A 23,721-nucleotide genomic window follows, 5' to 3' on the forward strand; every position below is an offset into this window, starting at 1 on the left:
AACAATGCGTGATATTATTAAAAATCATGTAACGGCAAATGTAAGCTCTTTAAACGAATATTAAATGTTTTATCGGAGATCATGACATGATGTAATAAACTACTTCCTAAGTCGTTAAATTATTAAATAGAGTTTTGTATGTTGTGGTTTCTAAACACATCTGTGTGCTCCGGGAGGTACTTTAAACAGTGTTAATGCGTATTTATGTAGACTTAGATCAAAACAACTTGAAAATTATTTATCGCACGAAAATGGTGGATACGCCGGGTCAATTTAATTATTTTTTGTTCTTTTTGAGCCCTTATTTAGAGTTCTTGTTTACTTTTCGTCTTTTTATTGCCACATTATAACTATTTGAAAAACAAACCATAAAAGTTTTATGGATTCTACTCACCTGAAAGACGTGTTATCAGTTCGTTTTCTATTTGGACTGCGAAATGAGTTTATCATGTAATTTGTGTTAGCTGAGTTTTGATCACTGCTCACTGATTGGGGAACAAACTTAATTAATTAATAAATACTTTCCACAATCGACTGTCCAACGAGACGGCTGAATCACTTCATTACTGAATGGACGGAACTTCATTACAAAAAAATTTGGCATTATGAAAACTACAAGAAATGAAACTTATTTCACATTTCAAATATTCAGTTGACCCGCAAAAACGGCCTTTTTTGCCACTTATTTAACAGCGTTTTTATTCTTGATGATTTAGACTAACATTGGCATTGATTTCTTAAAAAAATCCTTAAACAATTTATTTCAGCACACGTGATAAATTATTATCCCATTTCGCCTTTGTATTTTATATGAGTTCACCCTGTATGGGCGTAACTACCAAAACTATGAAACCATTTCACTAAAGTTCCAAACAAAATTAGGTAAATAGGAAAAAAATATTTAAAAACTTATAATTGTATTTCACATTTCAGCAGCAGCAAATGTGCAACTCTATTAAAAGAGGAATTGAAAGTTGCCATTTTAGCTTGCATGTTCTCAATCGCAAACTTTTATGTCGCAGTAAAGAAATTATAGCATGTCCAGCTTTTCCACCAGTCATGTTATTTTTAAAATCACTCTTTTCTTTTTTTAATTTTCACGTGTTTGTAAAGACCACGTTGTTTTACAACCGTCATTCGAAAGCTGTGAAGTAAAGCTCATGCATTCTTGTTCACTGTTACTACATATTGTAAAGCTTTTCCCATAAAAGCTCGTGATCACCACATCGAAACTTTCTTTCAAATCGATAAATGCCGGAATCAATGTTTTCAATAAATGGAACGAAATGAAGATGTATTACCTTTCTAGATTTGTAGGAAACCGCAAGAAATGACAGTGTAAAAAACTGTTAATAGAGTCAGTATCAATGGGGATTATTTAGTATCAGAGCCTCTTTCTGCCGTGGTAACTTTACATGAAGTGGTGACTTTAGGAGCTCCGAAAACCTTCTTTAATGATCTTAATGAAACTCGTGGATTGTACACAAAAACCGTAAATAGCTCTCAGGAGATTACATTTACCATTGCAAATAAACGAAGGATGCGCATTTGTAGAGGTTACAGTGCTTGACTTTCTCGTGAACTGATATAAGGAGACATTGCAATATTCAAAATTGCTGTTTTTGCGTCCTAATAAAATTCGAATTTCCTGACATTTCATCAATAAAGTTATAGTCAATTTTCATCATAACCGGGATAGCGCTGCAGGGAACTTTGTTTATTGTACACAGAAGCACACTAAATGTAATAATGAAGTTGCAAGCAGTTGCTAGCAACATAATTATGCAGTGTAATTACGAAAACTTGAGTATTTGCAATTATTTCGGAGTCATTTAACAATAACTGCGGTTAAGATTGTGGTGGAATAAAGCTCCTTTAAAAAAATAATTTTATTAAGATCTTTGTGGAATTAAGTAGGTAAATACAAAGCGATTAGAAGAACATATCCGGTGCGAAAATAGTGATTATTTGCTGAAGACAAAACAGGAAAATCTCGTTGCATAGCCTCGGGATGCTCCTCTGAAAAAAAAAATTAAATCTCAATAAATCTCGCGGTTACACAAAGATAAAGTTTCACACTTTTATTTATACAAGTGACAACTTCAGCTCATGTAACAGATTGAGATAACTGAGCTTTTTGCGACCTGTCTATTGTAAACTACACTGTTCAATCAACCTTTGCACTTAGGGTCGCCCCTGCCCATTATTCACTTTTGTTCTTCCTGTTCCGGCCAATTTGGTGTCATGACTGATAAAATTCGCTTTGTTTTTTCGTCCAAACTAATAATTACGTGTCGGGTTTGTTAATTTAGTCTGGCTAATCGAACTTACTTTCAACCACAGCGAGTGTGACCGTGTCGGGCTTTACGGACATTTGCAAGCAAGTGTATTGTCCACTATCTCTCCACGACACCTTTGTAATCCTGAGAACGCCAATCACTTTCTGAGTCATTTCTCCAAAGAGGGTTTTCATGGAAATATGAGGGTCTCCCGACTGGAACAAAATTGATTAAGAAATTGGCAGCTGCGAATGTGCAATTAAGGCGAGAAGTTAGTTAACTATTAAAAAGAGCTAAGGAACGTTAGGTCTAAGGGATATTACTCAAAGTGGAACGCTCGTAAAAATTCAGATCTTTAACATGTGTTCGTTATTAACTCTTATATTGTAAATAGTTAGTTCAGGTAAATGAGAAACAATTCCCTAATTATGCAACAATTTCTCTTCAAGCTATTGTTTTGTAGAAACTCCAGCGAAGGTGGGGTTACACGAGGGAACAGAGAGTAGTAAATCCTACTTCGTGTCGTGAAATAAAATAAAAGAATACTAACTTCAAAGAGTAGTTCTTTGTTGTCGTGCAACCACCGCACTTTCGGTTTAGCGGTCATGAAAACTCCATGCGTCCCAGATTGTGGAGATGCCACAGATAAGGGCGATATTTCACATGTGAAGGTCACTAGAGACCCATCTCGAACGTAAACTTCGCTCGGACCTTTTATTAGAGCTTGACCAACCCATTTTGAATTAGTGGTTTCCAACTTTCTCACGCCTGAAACTAAAACAACACAATTACAATAAAAAAACTCAGCTCTGGCGTACTGGAGACCCAAAAAGTGAAGCAAAAATTTCGTCGAGAGGCCAACATACTTTTTTAAAAGTGGCAATGGCAGAAAAAAAATCGTGCAGAAATGAGAAGTTACTAAAATCGTTTAGGAATGGCTCATTTCAGCACGATTTTGGGCGTCAGAATAAAAAATCCTGCTTAAGTTTTCGAGCGGAATTTGAATTTGAAATAAAACCAGTAATTTAGAAAATAACTCGTTGCAGAGGCCAATTCCAACACTCGTTCGTTCAGCTCATGCTGAATATCCTATTTTGTGGGCTTTAGACATTCCTCGTCAAATTCAAATAATCTCTATGAAGAACTTTGTCGAGAACACAACAAATTCAAATTCACTTAAAGTCTAAGTCTAATAGTTTAAATTTTCAAACTCAAACTAATTCTCATTGAATTAAACCAAAAAAAATCTAATTTCTGAATGAATAGTTGTTTTAAAAATAATTTAATAGTCATACAGAACGATTCCTGACATGAACGTTAAATGCAATTCAAAATACAATTTTCAAGAACAAGTTGAAACTTTTAATTAAGCTTAATTTATTTTGGAATTTGAACGCCTCTGTCATTAATAAACTTCATCTGACAATTTTTTTTGTCAAGTTTTGGATAACTCCTAAAATACTCCTAAAAGTAGCTAAAATTTATGAAATTAGAGGCATAAGTAATTCATTTTATCAGGAGACGAGCCATTGACCACCGAATCGAAGATGAAATGGGTCGAAACGTCGTGTGAGGCACTTTTATTCATGTTTCGTACCAAAATGTTCCTTATTTAGTAAATAAAATGTATTAAAATAAAGATTCAACACATTTTCTATGTCAAATTTTGACAGCTTTTTGCAACTAGTGACACTATTTTATCGAGCAAGTTATTTTTTAGACCGCCGTCCTTTTTTAATGTTATTGGAGACATATACAGGGTGTCCCAGAACTCGCGCCCCAGAGAGCAAGAGAGGCTGCCGACAGCAATACAGATGGTAAATTTCAAAACAAAAATTGACTAAGTTTAATAGTATTCGAGAACTGATGAAAAGTTAACAACCAATCCCGAAAGCTTATTGGAGAACTGGAGTAAATGGCCATCCGAATTTCCTAGGCAACGAGAGTCTAATGTTTAACTGACTAATGGATGATAGTATGTGTCAATAGCTACAAATTTTCAAATTCTGTTCAGTTTCGGTATTGGCTACAGTTTTTTTGTCTTATCTCGGTTATTTTTTGAGTTAAAAAATTATGGTTTCAAAATTTTGGTTCAGAATTGTTCAGCCCTTTCTCTCTGGGGCGCGAGTTCTGAAACACCTGTATATAGACCAAAAATCGGCGTTTGGCAGCCTAGGCCTCAAAAAAAGAAACTGGATATTTTTTTGTTTACCGGTTGGTCACGCACTGTCATAAATTGACAAAGGAGTTTGTTGAAGTATTTTAAATGATGTTAGAATGTTTTATTTCCAAAATTGTTTCTAGGAGAGCAACCTTAAAGGGTAAAAGTCACTAGGTTAGATTATTTTTTAATTCTTTAAATTTTGTTGACCTAAAAAATAGTGTGGATCACACGACCGAAAATGCTTTTGGAAGTCTTCGCATTTTCACTCAAACTTCCAAAAGAGCATTTTCCGGCCTTGTGATCCAAATTACTATTTATGACTGGTGACAAAATAAACGTCTTTTTGTAAATAAAACGCTGCTTAAAATATAGCCATTTTGTAATCGAATTTGAAAAAATAAATTGAAATTAATTAAATAAATTAGAGTTTGCCACGATAGATAATAATTACATATAGAGATAAAATGTTGAACTTCTGCGTCTAGTTCCAAAAATAGCTGTTTTATATAATTGTAGTCTATGGATGAAAAATTTGGTATTCATATATTGCATTTTTGTTGAATTATTTTTCATTACGATTATTTAGCTTTGATGAAAACTGAAAAATATACAAAAATTTCCTATTTTGATGGCAGTGCAGTTTTTTTCCGGCAATGCCTCTCTACGCTTCCGTAGCTACGAGCGATAAAATTCCCCAGTTTTCAACGCGCCAGAAACTGCTATTAGAGAGCATGTTCTAAGCTCGCGATTTTATTTATAACACAATGAAAAAACTGTAGGAACGGTGTTTATGGATATCCAATATCAAAGAACCCGATATCTAACTCCTAACAGAATTACCTATTAAATTTGATCTGCTGGAATAATTTTTGAGGACTATAAAAGCTCGGTCGTTTCTAAATAACGAGTGCAACGGTATTTGCGTTCCACAATATCCAAAAATATGTTGCACTACATAACATATCGTTTTGCATACCAGCATGACCATCATGATAAATTTAAATCGATCAAAATCTGGCTGTGGTTATCCTCTAATCACAAAGTTGAAAACCACACCAAACGAGCTTTAAAGATAGATAAATACGAATATGCATGTTCATTCAATCGCTAATTTAAATCGAACTGAAATTAATTAACAAAGTTGACTGTACACAGTTGAGGCTACCATGCGTAATGTAAATATTACGTTGAGTTTGAACTTTACAATAAAAATTTATTCCACCTCAATCGTTATTCGAAGATTTCTTGTCCAGATAGAGTTCGACTATAAAATTTACCTGTGAGATTGAAGGCCAAACTCATCTTCGGGTCAGTGTTGACCTGACATTCGTATTGTCCTGTATCAGATAAGAGTACACCTCTTATCCTGAGACCCCAGAAATCTCCAGCTGGGGAAGGAACTGGTTCAAATCTGTTATCGCTAGCAAACGTGAAACGACCTGATGTCAGGATATGCAAGTCTCTACTTCTAATCCAAGACACCTGTAACACACGATTTTCTTTTTAAAGAATACACAATGCTTTTAAGGGTTACATTTACATATACGAGACGCGAGATTTCTGTGATCTCTGCCATAAATATCTTTCGTACGAAACTCGGATTTATCATAATGTGTAAAATATGAGGAGAGGATTGTCACGAGTGCACTCTCATTTCAGATAGCTTGTAATTAAATTTCTTCGAGTTAACAAAGTGTGATGGAAAATGAACGAATTTTTAATTATAACTTAATTGAAATTTAATTATTGGCCTGCAGTGCAGGCGCGATAAAGGATCCGGTGCGGTAGTCTAAGCAGCTCGAAGAAACGCGAGATTTTTTCTAAAAAATTACTAAAATCACAATTCCCTCAGTCGGAGAAATGTTCACGTGGCATATTAAATTCCGTATTTAGCCACTTTACTCTTCAGCAAAGAAGTGGCGGAGTTGCCCTGTCTGTTTTTATTAAATTAGAGTTGTCTTTGAGTGAGAGTTACTCGGTCGTTTGTCTTTAATCCTAATGAATAAAAAGGCAGGTAATGTTTTTATTTAGATCTCTGTATGAGAAGAGACGTTATTATGCTTGCTTGTTTGTGAAGCGAACACAATCGACAAAAAGTGACTTCTGATGAATTCCTGATATCAAAGACCGAAAAACGAGCAAATACAATTCAAATTTATTACTTTGAAAGAGCTCACAATGATATTCGTTTAGAAGCTTCATTATTATTACAGCGACTGTTGAGCGCCTCACTTATCTCTTCATATCTAAAATTTTAATAAGGATATTGCTAAACATTCTCTGCTGTTCAATAATTTTATGATTTAGAGGAGTTAATAAAGGAGTCAAAATTATTAAACTCTTCTATATAAAATTGAAAAATATTTCATTGTTTTAAAGACAAAACTACCAGAAATACAAATTTTCTTGAAATTCCGTCATGTTTTGTTCTAATAATAAAAATAGGGTAAATCAGGTGAGATGGCTCTTTTAGTAAATGAGGTCCTGTAAATTTTTGGTAAAACCTAAGCTCGTGTTATTATTGTTCTACAACTGCTCAACTATTGTGTCAATAGGTAAACAAAAAATATTATTTATTTATGTGTGACTTAAACTGATCTTGATATAGATCGAGTGACTTTTAACATGTTCACACATGAATACTTTTCGCTTGAGAAAATGTACAGCGTCATCGAACAATATTTTGTTGAAATTTTGGCTGTTGGTCATCTCTCCCGCTTGGCCATCTCACCCGATTTTACCCTATAGAAAATTTTTGACTCGTTCTAAAAAAATTTAATCTTTTGTGGCATACTTTCGTAATTTTCCGCAGCACAAAGCGTCGAAGTCGCCAAAATTCGAATAAAAAATGTTATTATGCCTCTTTGTGAAGCGAGCATAATCTTTCAAAAAGTGGGTGATGAATCCCGGAAATCAAAGAGCAATTGCAATTGAAATTTGTCTTTGAAAGAGCTCCTTACAATGATATTCATTTAGAAACTTGATAATGATTAAGGCAATTGTTGAACTCGTATCGTTTTATCTGTTCATATTTAAAACTTTTAACAAGGAAGTCTGGAAAGGATTGGATATTTTATTCCCTTGATAGTATCCGTTTAATATTTTAGCTTTGATAATTCAAGAACAGACATAACCATTATGACGACAGAAGCAGAAATTCCCGCTTGAAGCAATGTTAATGTGATGTTTTTAAATTTCGAAGTTTTGCGATGTTATCTTCTCGCGTCTGCTACAGGTGTAGAGTTTTTCGCGAATCGTAAAATTTTATCTGCCACAATTAATCTTCCAGTGTGTGCAGTTCCATCGAATCCTGGCACTGTTTTACACTTTTATTATATCTGTGGCTTCACAATGAGGTGTCAGCGCTAAATTATAAATTACAAGTTTGTGTTCGATTTAGTGAAAATTGGGTCTTGACGTAAGTGGAAAACAACTTCGCAGATCATAAAACTTACAACTTTATCGCCGAGATATCTGACGGTGCAAGGTAAAAGAAGAGTTTGACCCTCGATGGCTTCGACTTCTCTTATCGTAAAATCATCGAAGACTGGCGACAGACCCAAATTGTGGTCTAGGACACTTTTTGCAGTGCTAGACCAAGTGTATCCTGAAACAAAACGATTTATTTGCAAGTTTATTTAATGTCTACGGTTACTGACTGAAGAGGGAAGGATTACGGTTTAAATGGTTGGCCGATTTCCAACCATTGTATTATTCAACTCTGCACTATTTATAAAAAAATAAATAAATAAAATATATAGACAACTGGAACGTTTTCAACACGATGTGGGATTTCACGAGTTTAAGTATAATGAATGTGTGAAACACGCCAAAGTACAAATTTTAAATCCTGGCTATAAATTTACACTAGGAATTTAATTCGGAATGGACGTAATCAATTAAGCGCAGTTTAGTAGCGACATGTCAGTTAAAATTTAAGTGATGTTACTAAACGACCGAATGCAGACGTACGATTTATTTTGTTTTTTAACTTTCACGCGCCCTGAAATCCACAGTTTTTAATGAGAATTTTTAAGCAGGAAATCGATATTCTAATTATGTCACCCACATTTTCAACAGCTCGCAAACGAGCTTAAATCCACATACGAGGGCCATTCTTCTAGTTAATACTGCCCCCTGTAATAAAAGCCCCATTTTAGCCGTCTTCATTACAATTCCAGCACTAATATAATTATTAATTACTGACTGATAACGTGAAATTAAGTAAATTCTGCATGTAATTTTCGCAATGCGGCTAATGCACAATTCCAATTTACATAGAAATCACCGGGTTTAGTCCGGATTTGACCACAAGCACGAGTAATTATTATCAGGTAAGCAAGTGCGGTTGAGTCAGTACAACCAATTCCAGAACGAACGTTTTAGTTTCGCAGAGTTAAAATACATCTCCTGTAGGGCACTCTAAAATAGACAAAGTGGTCGGATATTATCTTAACTAGAAATAACAAAAATCTCAGATGCGGAACTCCCTTAAGACGTTATTATTATTAAATTATTCTAAGATGTTAGAAAAAGAGGTGGAAATCAGTGAGTAGACTTTTTAATTGGGAAAGTTGATCCGTTTCCGATGAAAACGATTTTCGCAAAGTATGTCAGGAACTTTGTTTTAAATGGACGCTTGAACTAAATTAATTATTTATTAATAACTGAAGTTAGCACATGGTGGAGTTAACACGGTAATCAGTTTAACTTTCTGCAGAGCTTGAAATCTGATACATGATGGAGAAAATAATTTTTCATTGTATTACCACCATACATTGTTTTTATTATGTCTGGTCGGCTGGAGCAGACAATTATGATTGAAGTGAGATAATTGAATTTTCTTTGTAATCATCGTCAAAATAAACGCTGTCAGTGGTAAAGTGTGTATTCAATTACTTGATTGTTTCATGATTAGCCTGCGTATTATGTTGACTTTCCAAACAGCAAACAAGGTATGGTATAATTATAACAATGAACATAAATACAAAGCGGATAGAGTGCTCTTATTGTTGTGTGTTCGCCAAGGCAATTATTTTATAGAGCGACCATTCGACTCTATTACCGGTGAACATAAATACCAAGCAGACGACGTGCAAGGCACCACCGAACATTGTACGATTATTTTCCTCGACCCCTCCGAACCACTAGGTCAAAAAGGAAATAGCAAAATGTTCAACTATTTTTCACGGGTCACGTTCTACAAGACAAACTGTTTTAATCAAGAAGGCGACAGATAAAATACAAGTGATCGAATATTATTTGAGTGATTTTACAAAAGCACACGTTCGCTATGAAGTCAAAATTACACGACACTGTCGTCTGTGGTAATCGCACGTCAAAGATGAGGAATAAGATTAATACCTCCGAGATCATTAATATTGTTCCTTAATGACGAAAGTCTCAAAATAGACGTGTTACGTATTCTTCGACGTGTCTTATTTTACTAGTTTATATGTAAACGAGATTCTCGGCTTCAAGAACAAGCATAAGGAGGAATATTCCTGTTATGCAAGGTAACGTCAGGATCTATAGGATTAAACCCATTCAATTGAGACAACTTAGATTTAAATTTTAATCGAATCCAACTCGATAATTCCCTCGTAAAATAGACGTTTATGTCATAGGCAGGATTGAGATGTCAGATTCAATTAGAGGTAACATCAGGAGATCGATTAAAAACCACAAAGTCGCAAAGTAAGTTCGTTTCTTTTGAAAGGAAAAAGACACCTTGTAATGTACTTCCTAGATCTTACACCAAAACTTTGTACATAAAGGAAGCTCTCTTAATCTTTCAAGATAAATTTTTCCATAATTTCCTGTCAGGTGCTTAGAATTCTTTGCCACTCTAGCCACATTGTATACTGGAAGAGCCTCCATTTCTGAACATTCTCTAAATTCTCTGATTCTTTCAATCACTTAAATCCTTTCAACTGGCAACAAAATGTTTCAAAAGATTCTTGTTTTTTTTTTCTTGTTTTTAAAATATTTTTGTAAATACAAATTTGCTGTGCTTTCACTTCTAATTCTATGGATTTATTGTTTTGATTTCTTACATTCTTGAATCCTTTAGACGCTTTAGATTTTAGTGTAGGTTGTTTAAATTCTTGTGATCCTGGGGATTTTCTTGAGATTTTTACTTTTAATCCTTCTGGTTTTTGGAATCCTCTAAATTCTCTAACTTCTTTAAATTCTTTTGATTTTGCAGGCATCCTTAATTCTCCAATTGCTAAAATTCAATAGATTCTTTGGTTTTGTTGCTTTCTAGGGCTGCATTTTAAGTCTGTTACTTGTTTATTAAGCCTTTTTTTAGCTGTTTTTAGATCTTGTAGATTCTTATAGATATCTGAAGCCTGTCAAAACAATTTATTCAAATTCCTTCTATCAAATTCCTACGATTTTCCCCAGTTTTCTCTGATTCTTTTAACTCTCTGAATTTCGCAAATTTTCTAGATCCTTTGAATTGTAGGTATTAAGTATTTTCGTATTAATACCTTACTATAGTTCTCTTACTCTTAAGATTGTCCTAATCTTGTGAATTTTCGGTATTTTTGGAATTTAGTAGGTTTAAAAATTTTCTGGTTTCCGAGATACACATTATAAGATTCTAGACTTTGTACAATCTGTATACAAAGTGATAAAAAAAGGGGGCCATGCTACCTATCATGGTGCAGCTAATTCTTTCCTGAGCCCAAAATTGAAAACCGAAACGAAATTTGTGCTTTTTTAACAAAGATAGAAGCTATCTTTTATACACGATTAAAACTTTTATAATAATTTCATTTCATTTCATTTCATTGTAATTTAAATATGTATTACATTTTTTACAGTTAATAATACTCTGTATAAAAAAAAACAAAAAACGCTTTAAACCAAGTTTCTTAAACGTTTAAAAGTACCATTTCTTGACTGTAGAAAATTTTTCAATGTTGCAACATTGTAAAGCTCTAAGTATTAGTTGCTTTGTCACGGAGACTGCTTAATGCAAAATTTTATTAGAAAGGGTGGGGCAGCATTGTCAAGTTTTTCTTTTAAAAAAATCCATATTGTGGAAAGGAATGAGTTTAAATTAATTTTGTCTTCATTTTTGAGATGGTTGAAGGTACTTCCACCCACGGCGCCTTTTTTTCATCACCCTGTATACATTTTTTGGATTTTGTGAGCGACTTCAGATGCTTTCTTTCAGCAACTTAAATTAGATGCTCCAGATTTTCTAAATCTTTCAGAACTCAGAAATTTAAATTTCCTTAATTCTCTGGATCTTTTACATTGTTTTGGGCTCTAAAAAGTAAGTAATCTTCTGATTTCCGGTTCTCCGGATTATCTAGATACTTCAGATTCCCTGGCTTCTCCTTTAAATTCTTGAGTATGAAAGCTTAAATTTAGATCTATTAGCCTCTTTAGATTCTTATGATTCTTCAGATCATCCAAATTCTCTGAATCCTTGCGAGTTTTCAATTGCTTTTCTCTAGTTTCTTAGGTTTTCTGAAATTTGTAATTTTTGGATTAAGAATTCTCTGGTTTCATTGAATCTCTAGATTTTCTAGATATTTTATATCTTCTAATGTTTTGGACTTTTTGTCTCAATCAACTCAACTTCAACTTCAATCAATCAATTTAAAACTTCCAAATTCTCTGTATTTCTCGGATTATTTTCTAAGTGCATACAAAAACTACATACATAATCTATGATACTTTGTAATATTTTTTTTATTTGCCAAACAATTTAATTTTTTTTAGAGCGTTTGATACAGCAAATTTTGATTCACATTTGTATTATACAGGTCATTAAGTAGATTAAAAACTAAAGTAAAAATTTAACGGCTCCTACTTTGAGAGAAACGAGGCAATAAACTAAAAAAACAACAATTTGACTGTTTTTATTTTTGAAATTTGTCGAGAGAACTACAAAAATTTCGCACAAATCAAAATAGCTCAAAACCCGCTCGGTGTGTAAATGATGCCACAGATAGCTCAAGATAGCTCACCATTTCCAGATGGTCAGTAGGACAAATCTATAAACCCACATCTTGGTCAACATTTCCAACAGCTTACAAACTTTACAAGATACTCTAAATGGACTCGAAATTGTACTTTGAAACGCTAACTAAAATAAAAAAGCGAACTTTCCCAACGGTGCAGCACTAAAAATAACTTTCTTGTAACTCTTGTTAGTTGTTTGAAGTCGATCCGACACGGCAACTTATGAACGATTTGAAAATTAAAAAAGCTTTCCACTTCTCATTATGCTTATTTCCGTCGTGTCAACAACTTTCTAAGCTTCATTTCCGTCGATCTAAAAATTGCATTTAACTCATTGCAGTAGTGCTAAAATGTGGTGTTGCGCAAGACAATTTATATCGACAAACAATAACAGTGCTTACATTTTTTTGTCTAAAAATACGAGCAGTTCCTTTTTTAGACACCCGGTAGTTAAGAATTGACCAGGTTAGTGTTGAAAATGCGGTTATGGAAGCATTCCGCAGTCTACATCTGGTCATTTGGAGTGACGGAGGTATTGGCATTGTCTTACTCGAGTTTTTGGCGCCATGTCAAGTATTTAAACAGTGTTATAGGTCGTTGTGTTCTCGACACATCAGACATTATTCTTTTAATACTCAAGGTATCTGGGGATGAAAGTGTGACAGTGACAGGACGTCCTTTGTAAATATTTGGACGAAGTAACATCTTTGACTGTCAACGATATCGTTTACATCCTGGTCGAACAGAAGCGCTAAAACAAATAATTGTTGCGGTTTTATTACTTCAGTTTAGTAACTAGAAGGGTAGTATATTTTTAGCCTGGACACGTGGTATTTTTGAAAAAAGAACGCTGTTACTTGGCTCAGGTGTTCTTAAATAAACCTTTGAAACTTATTTCACTCGCCCGTTGAAAGACATTCACACGGGAGTTTGTATATTTTATTTAGCGCAGTGTGAGGGTAATTTTATTAGATGAGAAAATCATTAATCATTTGTCATATAAAAAGAAAAATAAACAATTTTTCTCGGTACAAATGTTGGAACCACTTGTAAAAGCTTCCTCACGGATTCCTTCAATCAATTCTATTGTTCCTAAAGAAAAAATCAACAGTTAATTCAAAGCAAGCCAGTCGAAGTGTGAATATTGAATTTATAGGTTCGGTAGTTCCCCTTTTTTGTGCGTGGCAATGGCAAATATTTCTTAAGTAAAGAAAGTTATAATAAAAGGAATTCACAACTGGGTTGTCGGCACGACGACGACCGGTTTCATTGTTTACGCAAGCGGTGACGGCAACGTCAAAATCAGCTGTTCTTCTCGTCAACTGTCACTGTTGCACCTCATTTACTCCATATGTGGATTATTAATAATCTCAGAGTCGCTTCGCATTCCTCGAGCTATTAGCTTAACGCTTCGCATGGATTCTAAACGCCATTTAATTAGATATTAGATTCGTTCGTATTTAGTCTTCATTATCTTAATCCGTTTCATGTGCTTGGATGGCTAAGACTTGATCTGGGAATTCTTCCGCTGAGATGGTGATGCACCGGCGTCTGCATGTGTGGAATTGTCTGGCTTTTTTTCGTTTTAGTTTCATGCACTCAGTCAGCCAAAAGCGACGGGATTTTGAGCTTGACACAGACATTTTAATGGGGCAGTTTTAGAGGGACATTCTATCGATGGCATTTCTGGCGGCTTAAATTCTTGGGCGGCGCATTACCTGATTGAACGCAAAAGAACAAAAAATCAGCTTTTCTATTTTATAATTTTGCACTTTAGTAAGCCGATTTTGAACAACATTTGTGGAAAATCCTTTCCTAGAATTGCTTCCTGATCCTGAATCCGAAACTCGTTTTGCTCCTACAGGTCAGGATTTTTTTTCAGTTTATTTTTGTGAATTTTGCTTCACCACTTGTTAAAATCATGAAGCTTTATAAAACATCGATAAAAAGGTAATTAAATAAGCTTTCCAACAAACTACAGAAGTCGCCGGAAAAGTTAGTTTTTCCCAAAATATTTGAAAAAACAATGAAAACTTCTAAAAACTAACGGCTTTTCAAAAGTTTTTGATACTTTTTTGCGTAAAAATTCCTAAATTGGTGCTTTGATTTTTTAATACAAAACGTCATAATACTATGAATTGAATTAATTATATAACAAAGAATATAACGTCACGTCTAGAAAAAAAATCACATTTCGAAGATTTTGTAAAAATTTTTATTTGAATCCCCACAAAATTGTAGTTCTTCGATAAATCTAACGTTCTAATTTGTTTAAATGTTCAGCATAGAAGGTCATAGACAAAAATTATGCAGCAACTGTTAAAAATTAAAAAGAATTAGAAATTTCTTTCAAAGATTTTTACCCTCTAATATTTTTTGCCCGTAAGCAAATCAAAAACTTTTTATTATCAAAAAGTAGTCTAAAATCTACTCCATGTTTCTAGGCTGCGTTAGCATTAAAGTCATTTTAAAATTTAGTATTTGCCAAAAATTAAGATTTTGTAAACAATGGCATTGACTTTTTACTTAAATCGCTAAAAAATCGGAAACAACTTTTTTTTTAGAAACTTCTCAATGTTTGTTCTTCTGTAACTTCTAAATAATGAGTAATTAGCAATGCATTTATCAGAATATCAGAAAGACAAAGGGAAGAATCTGATGGAAAACCATTTGGAGGAAAATTCAAAGCAGATGAGGCAAAAATTGATTAAAAAAGAAACAAAAATAAAAAAAAATAAAAGGGTAGTATGTAAATGCCAAAAAATGGAAAAAAATTCAACAAAAGTGGAAAATAAACTTAATCAAAAAAATTAAAATAAAAATGGACAAAATGGCAGAATCCAAAACGTGAAGAATAATAAAATGGAAAAAAAAATCAATTGAAAAAAGACACAAACCGACTAATAGGAAATCCCGTGAGATAAAAATCAAAAAATGTAAGATGGCAAAATGAACAACATTATTGAATGGAAAAATTTAATAGAAATGAGACGAAAATCAAATAAAAAAACAAAAATGAAAAAGGGCACAATGATAACAAGTAGCAAAGAATATATGCAGCATTTCAATTACGATGAAAAATTGTTGGAATAATCCTTGAGTTATTTGGAAAAATGCATATAAAAATAATTAATTTTTTGGTGATTTTAAAATCAGATTTCAAAAGTATCACGGAAACTGCCAACCTCGGCGATCAGTATTATAGATCGATGGAAAGCTTAATGAATTGTCTTTTTAAAAAACAATTGTTAAATTCCGTAAGTTTGCAAGTTTTCAAGAAAAAGTAAAGAAAATAAATTTTTTATAGTATTTTCTAAGAATACTTCTGAACCCGGACCTGATGGAGCAAAACGGACTTCAGATTCCATTTTATTTAGTATTTTTGTAATGACTTTCGACTTCTCCAGTACAAATTTTCTCCATAATTCGTTAACTAGGGTAATATGTAAATCCTAATACTTTTTTTTTTAATTCTGCTTCGGACTGAAAACTAAAAATTTGCCTATTTTGCTCTATAAATAGCCCGAATTAGCAAATGAAATCTGTAAAAAATAAACACCATTACCGTCAAGCTTGAAATTAAACCAACATAAAATCTGTTATATTATTAACCAAAAGCAAAGCAAATAGGAACAATAAACATTTCAGTGGAAACATCTTTTTAGAACAGTGTTAAGTAATTAAATACGTAGCTGCATACCTAGCGGGAAGCTAAATTTAAATTTTCTAAATGTAATCAAGCTATTGTAATATAAATAGAGCTGTTGCGGCAACGTATAAAACAAAAGAAATTTATTTCTCTCAAAACAGGTACAAGAAGAGCCATATTTATGTATCCAAGCACAAAAAAAAATTAACACAATTTGTTGGCTATAAATTGTCTCAAAAGGAACTCGTTTAGTAAACACTAAAGAAACTCGTTAATTAAATTGATCAAAAAAACGACAATATAAATGAGCAATCAAAATTTCACGTCGCTGATTTCCGATACTGCTAATTGGTCTTGAATAGAAGATATAATTGAACAATTCCGTAGCAAATGCATCATTTAAGCGCGAAGAAATAACGAAACGGTCGTCTATCTTAGATGAAAGAGTGATATGCATTATAGAATGCCAACGACAATAAGGTTCTGTTGGAAGCTTTCAACACAAAAATTTAAATAAACCCACGTATGATTTACATTTTCAGGCTATTACAAGCCGCGTTACTTTGTGCAGTTAAAAGCATCTAACTGTTATAAATGTCAAACATATTTCTACCACTTTGTCACACGAGCTTTCCGAGCAATTTGCATCTGAGATTTATTCAAAGCTCTGATTTCAGTTTGTAAAAATATCGACCTAATTCTGAGTGACCAAGCGAATTAGAAGTCTATTTCACTATAAAACATTCGTGGGCGTTTGTCGAAAATTACAATAGAGACCACAAACTTTCATGTGGCCCCTGTCCAACTCGTAAAAAGGTTAAAAATTGGATTAAAAAGCCCGTTCTTATTTACAGAGGTGTTCTGTTTGGAAATCTAATTAAAACAACCGAAATAACGATAATATTTACTATTGTTGGTTGTTGGGATTCTGAGAATAGTGCTCATAAAACCGTGCGCTTGTTAATTGAACCTCCTTGCATGTTTAACAGGCTCTAAAATTTTTAAAGAGATAAGTTTAATGGACGAAGTTTTGTGTGCACATCGATGGAAGTTCAAGGCGTTAAAAATAACGTGATTCCCATTCTCGCCAAATGTTTTTCTATGAAGAAGACGAGGCCTAAACAGCTATGGATTCTTTGTAACACCCTCGGGAGAAACTAATTTAACGACAAAACTTTAGCTCATTGTAACATTTCCTTCCTAGTTTCTACAGTGTTGAAATGCTTTTTATCTCGCTAAACTTTCGCATCTGTCAACGGGAAACTGCTTAACGATGCTAATTTTAAACAAAATTAATTTTTAACAGCTTCGCTTTGCCGTTATTAGGTTTATTGTTCGGGTGTAACTGGATTTTGTTAATTTCATATTAGTTGTTCTCGTCTTTATGAATGATAAAAAGAAACTTTGTAGAGATGATATTAAAATGCATAAAATTTTAATTCGCTCATATACCCAACCCGGAAATAAAAACGAAAAGTTCCACTGCATTTTATGCAGTTTTATTGCAGGCCAAATAAAATTGTACTTGTGTTCTTAATAATATGTTTATGGAATAAAGGATCATATTTTAGGATGCTATTTTACGACCACTTTGTTTATTATTTTTCATTCTACCTCCTTGTAAATATTTGTACAGTTCGCAGTAGATAACAGTGCTAAACTACAATGGTTTATCGATCCAATACAAACGAGCTCACAATAGAACTTCCTAGTTTGAAAATGTAATAATTGTACACCCCAACAGCTTTTATCAAGCACGTAAGCATAATACAGAGCTTCAAGTGCATTCACTTCCAGTGCAATGCTCAGGTAAAATTACACTTAAACTACAATGAAAAGATTAAACTAGATTCTATTTTATCTACTTTACTACTTAATACGTCTAATAATGGGTCTATGTGTACTCTTCCCAATTAAATTTCAAAATACAGAGCTCTACTGAAAACACATGATATATTTCCCACACCAAGTTTAATTAAATTAATTTATTCTAAAAATAATGATTTATTAGAGACGGTTATTTTATAATAAAAGGGCAAATTTTAAATGACTTCATAAATGTAATTAAAAATGAAAAGCTAGCGTTATAAACAGGAAGCCAGATGTTTACTTCCCTCTGTATAATCATGAAGTTAATTAAGTGCGTTCTTAGTCCAACCCCTCGTATTATTAAAGTTATAAAAAAGTTTATAGTTAGTTAACTTATTAGCCAAAGTGTGATGTTACTATTTAGATGTAATGGAAAAATGTCACCAAGAAAATGTGAAGGGGATGAAACCTTAAAAAAGCGTTACGAGTTAAAGGCTAATTTTAACATGACAAGGTGGTAACGAGTATTTTGTGCCTAGCTTGTAGCTAAGAAGCATTGCCATGGAATTTTTTCAGATTTCAGAATAATTAATTTAACTGTTTTTTTTATTGAGATTTTTTATTTAAGCATGGTAATATGCAAATACAGGGTGATTCACGAAGTGAGGTAAATATTTAAACTGGGGACAGTATACGTTAAATACATTTACTTGGCACCAAAAAAAATTTTACCATCAAGTTTAGAAAAATGTGCACGGGAAAGAACTTTTGGTGGTCACTGGAACGACGACCGAACAAAAAACGAATGTGGTTTTTTGCGATTTCAACAAAACCTTGTGTTTACGCATGGAAATGTTACAAAAATTGCTCAAAATGCCGCCCCCCGTTGTCAATGCAGGCTTGATTTAAATCTGGAGAACGTGGGGGCCACAACACTGGTCCTGTTCTTCCTATCCACCGCTCGTGGAAATTATTACTCAACCACACGGACACTATGCGCGCAATATGGGGAGGAGCTCCGTCTTGAAAAAAGCACATTTGAGCCCTTATGTTTAAAGGAACGTCGTCTAACAAATCTTCTAAATCATTTTCGTCGTAATCGTCTGGGGTTAATGCCTAGAGTTTCTTCAACGGCATCTAACACTTCCTCTTCAACTTCTAATTTGCGATCACTTTCGGTGGGGCCTATGTTTCTTGGGTTCATTTTAAAAGAACCATGTCCTCGTAATTTCTGCATGATTCTTGCAAACACACGAGAATCAGGAACGTGGCGATTTGGAAAACTTAAACTGTACAACTCGCGAGCCGCAAGAGCATTTCCACTAGTTTCTCTGTAGATCATGACCATTTCACTATTGAAAAACATTTCAAAAATTCCCGTCACAGAGTCAAACTAACACTGAAGCAATTAAAAAGACTATCGTCCCACCTGATTAATAGTCGCAAAAAGTCAGTTTCTGTTGAAGCTAAGAGATAAGGGTTTGTTTACATTATGATTATGACTTTCACTCTCGCTAGCGGTTCTCGAACGGTTTTGGCCAAAACTATGAAGCGTTATATCTTGGGTCCATTTTGGCAGTAAATTTTTTTGATTATTTTTTAGGTCTCCCTATATTAGGGACCATTATTAGTTTGAATATTTACCACACTTCGTGAATCACCCTGTATAGTAATATAGAAAATTTCTGTCATACACGAATAATTTTCGTTCGATACACATATTAAATGTTACTTTGAAATATTGGATGCAAAAAGCTTAGCTTTATGAACAAAAAGTATAAAGCTTGTCTAGACGAGCTTGTCGTTTACAATCTGCTTTGATTTTCCTTCGTCGTTTTTGTGCAATTAGTTTTTGGGTGCTGTTTTTTTACATTCTAGATTCTTAGGTTCTGCAATCTGATATGCAGCTTTACGTCACTTTTCCTGCAGAGCTTTTACCCATTTCCAAAAACAAAAAAATAGAATATTAGATAACTGAAGTGGGTACAAGTCAATTTTGTTTAATAAATGACTCCACAAGCAACTGTCAAGTTTTAAAAAATCAGCATCGTGTAACTTGCTGTGCAATCAAAAAACCCCATTTTAACGTTGGCATCTACAAAAAATTCTCTGCAGGAAAAATCAAGTTTGGATGTTGAGATTTTAAAGTTCCATGAGCTTTCTTGGGTTCCACAGCCTCAAATTTGGATTTTTTAAGTTCTAAATTAATTTAAAATAAAATTTAAAGTTGCATTCTTAGTTCAGATTCTAGTTCTTTGGATTTTATAATACTGCACTTTCTTCTCATCTGAGGGTCTCGATTTGTTTTAAATTTATTATATTCTTTGTAATCTATCTAAAATGTCGAATTTCGATTTTTTGATGTCATCTATTCCATCATTCTATTTTTGAATTTCAAAAAATTTGAAAAAAAATAAATAAATAAGAATTCAGTAAACTGAAATATTTCAAGTTTAAATCAAAAAAGAATATTCAGTCTGTTACCTTTTTTTGTATACATATTTTTTATTCTAAAAGTAAGAAAATGTTTATAGAAAATTGTATAAAATCAAAAGAATTCGAATAAACAATGCGAACAGTCCTGGAGAATTGCAGAGAAAATCTTAGAAATGCGCTTGAAGAATTTTGAAAAATTCAAAAAATTCAATATCTCAGAATATGTATTTCATTAATGCTCACAGTATTTTAAAAACTCCAAGGAAGTCTAAAAAATTTTTTAAGATTCTGAAAAACTGAAATACTCGAATTGAAATTTTTGGCTGTTCTGAAAATAAAAATTTCAAAAAATTTACGTGTTTGTTCTAAACTTTTGTAGTTTAACCTACGAAAAAAATAATGTATTGAATAATTAACTCCATAAATCATAAAGAATTTTTGAAAGTTTTAAAGAATGGGATCAGGCCCTTTTAATATCCTGGACAAGATTGATAAATTTCGGAGAATTTTCAAAAATCTCAAAGTACACCATAAAAACTCACAATTCAAGAAAATCCATAGATATCCTAGCTAATCTTCAGAATTCAAAGATAGGAAGAAATCCAAATAACTCGATGTGGATACCTAAAGGATTAGAGGATCCTCAAGAATTGTAGAGACTTAAAATCTTGTTAGGCCCTGAACATTTTCTGAAAATCTAGAGAATTATAATAAAGGCAAAAAGATCTTAAAGCTTCTTAAAAAATCCAAAAAGTCGGCAAAATTCAACGAATCGAACATAATAAAGACATAAAAAATGGACAGTAAATTATGATTATTTTTTAGAACAGAATTAAAATAACATTAACCCTGTCAAACCCAAATAAAACGCTTTGCATTTTAACGCCCCTCACTCAACATGACAACCGCCTAGAATTTAAAATTTATTTTCCATGTAATTATAATAGACCCATACGTCATCGAACGTCCACACATGTTTAAATCTCTGAGGCCTCCAACTGTCGTTTCACAGTAGCAAACTTATTTAAAAATACAATGATCAAACGCATGTTTGATCAGCATCAATTAAATCTTGCTTAATTAACAGAATGCAGAGTAAGCTTAAAAAACATGCATTAATTTGATTCTTTGATTAAATAAACAAAGTAATCCATAACTAACCTGACATGGTCGGACTGAAAGTTAACAGAACCGTCCAAACTTGCAAAAGTTTGAGAACACTGAAAGGCACTTCACTGGAAACAGCACTCATATTTAAACTGTGTTGGGACTCGCTTTACCACAATGAAACTTTATTTTAACATCACAGTGCATACATTATAGTTAAGCCGAATTATCCAAAAGATCGGTACTTTGTCAAGCTCAAGTAAAGATAATATACTGTTTCAATTTCAAGCTCTAAAGGACCTCATGAACGCAATGATTCGGTCAGGATTGATGTGATAGGTTCAGAGGAGCGTGTGTCTTCCGCTTTGGCGCTTGTCGTTGTTAATTAAAGTAATCAAAAATGTGGTTGTCAGGGTGTAAACATGATACCTTTGGGGAAGGAAAACGTGTCGTATTAAAAGGGCGCGATTTCCGATGCGGGTTAAAGCACGTGTGTTTGGCTCAGGCAAGAAACCACCACTGCTTCTAGCTTCTATTCTCTGACAGCCAAGGATGAGAATAGCACTCGAAGACTTGCTTACCGCATTTAATGTTACCATTCGTCTCTTCTACCGGGGATTTATTACAACAAACGCCACGTTTAAGCTCAACTTTACATCTCCTAAAGATATTATTTTTTGAGTGAATAGAAACGAACTACAAAAATAGGACAGTGGATAGCAACATTTGCATGTTTATGACTGCGAATATTTCATTCGCGATGTTCGCACAGGTGTTGTTATCATCTGATGGCAATACGCTAAAAACACTTTCTTGCATAATGTGCTCCATTTTTATGATTGCAGCGTGGAAAACGCTTTTTGGCAAAATTTGCATTTATCACTGTAGAAAAACGTTCATCCAAACGGTGCTGAAAAAATCTTCATTGTAAATTCTACGGCAGTGTCCCGACTTTAACGTTGTGTTGACCTCGGTTAGTAGGCAAAATAAAAATCTGTAAGGCTTCAAAGAAAAAGGACATCAAAGACGAATGGAACACTTCTTTACGGTGCATTTAGTGCAACACATCTAAAATACTAGAAATAAATATTGCGTTTGAATGTTTGTCTTAGCTCACAACGCGTTTAAAGAAAAAAAAAATCATCAAAAGTCAGAAAACTGGCACATTAGGAAGAGGAAATAATTGAAAAATACGTAAAACTAAGTTAGTTTTATTATTACGAGCCATAACTTTTGTAATTTAAATGTTACAGCAATCAAATGTGGCAAGGTTACTTATTTGGACTTAGTGATCGATAGTGCCAAATTTCAAAACTATAATGCAAAGAACACTAATTTTAGAAATTTTTATTTTTTAAACGAATCGAAAATTGCGAAAAAAAATGTATTAAAAGTTTAAACACTGGTAATTTTGAAACCACAACAACCAAATTTGAGGAGGTTACTATATTGTACTCTGTTATTAACTATCACAAATTTCAAAATTATAGAGCAAAAGAAACGGATTTTAGAAATTTTTATTATTTTGATAAACCGAAAACTGTAAAATTTTATTATTACAAGCTGTAATAATTTAAATATTACAGCAACTAAATTTAGAAAAGTTACTAATTTAGAGCTAATTATTAATAGTATCAAATTTTAAAATTTTACCCGAAAATTGCAGAAAAACAGTATTAAGGGTTGAAATTCTAGTAATTTTGAGGCCACAGCGACCAAATTGGAAAAGTTACTAATTTATATTCAGTTATTAACTGGGCAAAATTTTAAAATTATACAGCAAAGGAAACTGATTTTAATAATTTTATTTTTTTGAATAAACCAAAAACTGCAAGATCTTGTTACTACAACCCGTAACTCTGGTAATTTAAATGTTACTAAAACCAAATTTGGCTAGGTTACTAACTTGGGCTTTGTAATTTATAATGCCAAGTTTTAAAATTATAAAGCAAAGAACACTGATTTTAGAACTGTTTAATTTTTAAACAAACCGAAAATTGGAAAAAATTTTGTTAAAGGTTAAAACTCTGGTAATTTTGATGTCACAACAACGAAATTTATGGAGGTTACTAATTTGTACTCAGTTTCAGTTATTAACTGTGCCAAATTTCAAAATTATGGTGCAAAAACCACAGATTTTAGAAATTTATATTAAAATTGAAAAAAAATTGTATTAAGGGTTGAAACCGTGATAATTTTGGCGCTACAACAACCAAATTTAAGGAGGTTACTAATTTTTACTCAATTATTGACTGTACAAAATTTCAAAAATGTAGAGCAAACGAACCTAATTT

The 23,721-nt window shown here is 33.0% G+C and overlaps 1 protein-coding gene across 2 annotated transcripts; it reads right to left on the reverse strand.

Moving 5' to 3' along the window:
• Positions 1–1,892: 1,892 nt before the first annotated feature.
• Positions 1,893–21,572, reverse strand: LOC148173124 (cell adhesion molecule-related/down-regulated by oncogenes-like). Of its 2 annotated transcripts, none has more exons than XM_088039058.1 (6): positions 21,482–21,572; positions 7,899–8,050; positions 5,721–5,925; positions 2,830–3,053; positions 2,332–2,494; positions 1,893–2,019 (listed from the first exon to the last, which is right to left on the reverse strand). In XM_088039058.1, exons 1-6 carry the CDS (start codon positions 21,570–21,572, stop codon positions 1,910–1,912), a joined length of 945 nt encoding a protein of 314 aa, XP_087895184.1. In that variant the 3' UTR covers positions 1,893–1,909. The 2 variants fall into 2 exon arrangements, with proteins under 2 accessions (XP_087895184.1, XP_087895185.1); XM_088039059.1 differs by lacking the exon at positions 1,893–2,019 and adding an exon at positions 2,223–2,280.
• Between the last annotated feature and the right edge of the window lie 2,149 nt (positions 21,573–23,721).

Source organism: Gnatocerus cornutus, chromosome 6, assembly GCF_029298725.1.
Source record: "Gnatocerus cornutus isolate USDA-ARS CGAHR chromosome 6, icGnaCorn1.1, whole genome shotgun sequence".
NCBI classification, from domain to species: Eukaryota; Metazoa; Arthropoda; class Insecta; order Coleoptera; family Tenebrionidae; genus Gnatocerus; species Gnatocerus cornutus.

What these genes read in the sequence shown, in the direction of transcription:
- LOC148173124 (XM_088039058.1), bottom strand. Translation starts at nt 21,572, where the DNA reads ATGAGTGCTGTTTCCAGTGAAGTGCCTTTCAGTGTTCTCAAACTTTTG. An exon ending in TTTGGCCTTCAATCTCACAG is followed by an intron (nt 3,054 to 5,720) that starts GTAAATTTTATA and finishes GTGTTGTTTTAG; the next exon opens with TTTCAGGCGTGAGAAAGTTG. An exon ending in CACACTCGCTGTGGTTGAAA is followed by an intron (nt 2,020 to 2,331) that starts GTAAGTTCGATT and finishes TTTTTTTTTCAG; the next exon opens with AGGAGCATCCCGAGGCTATG.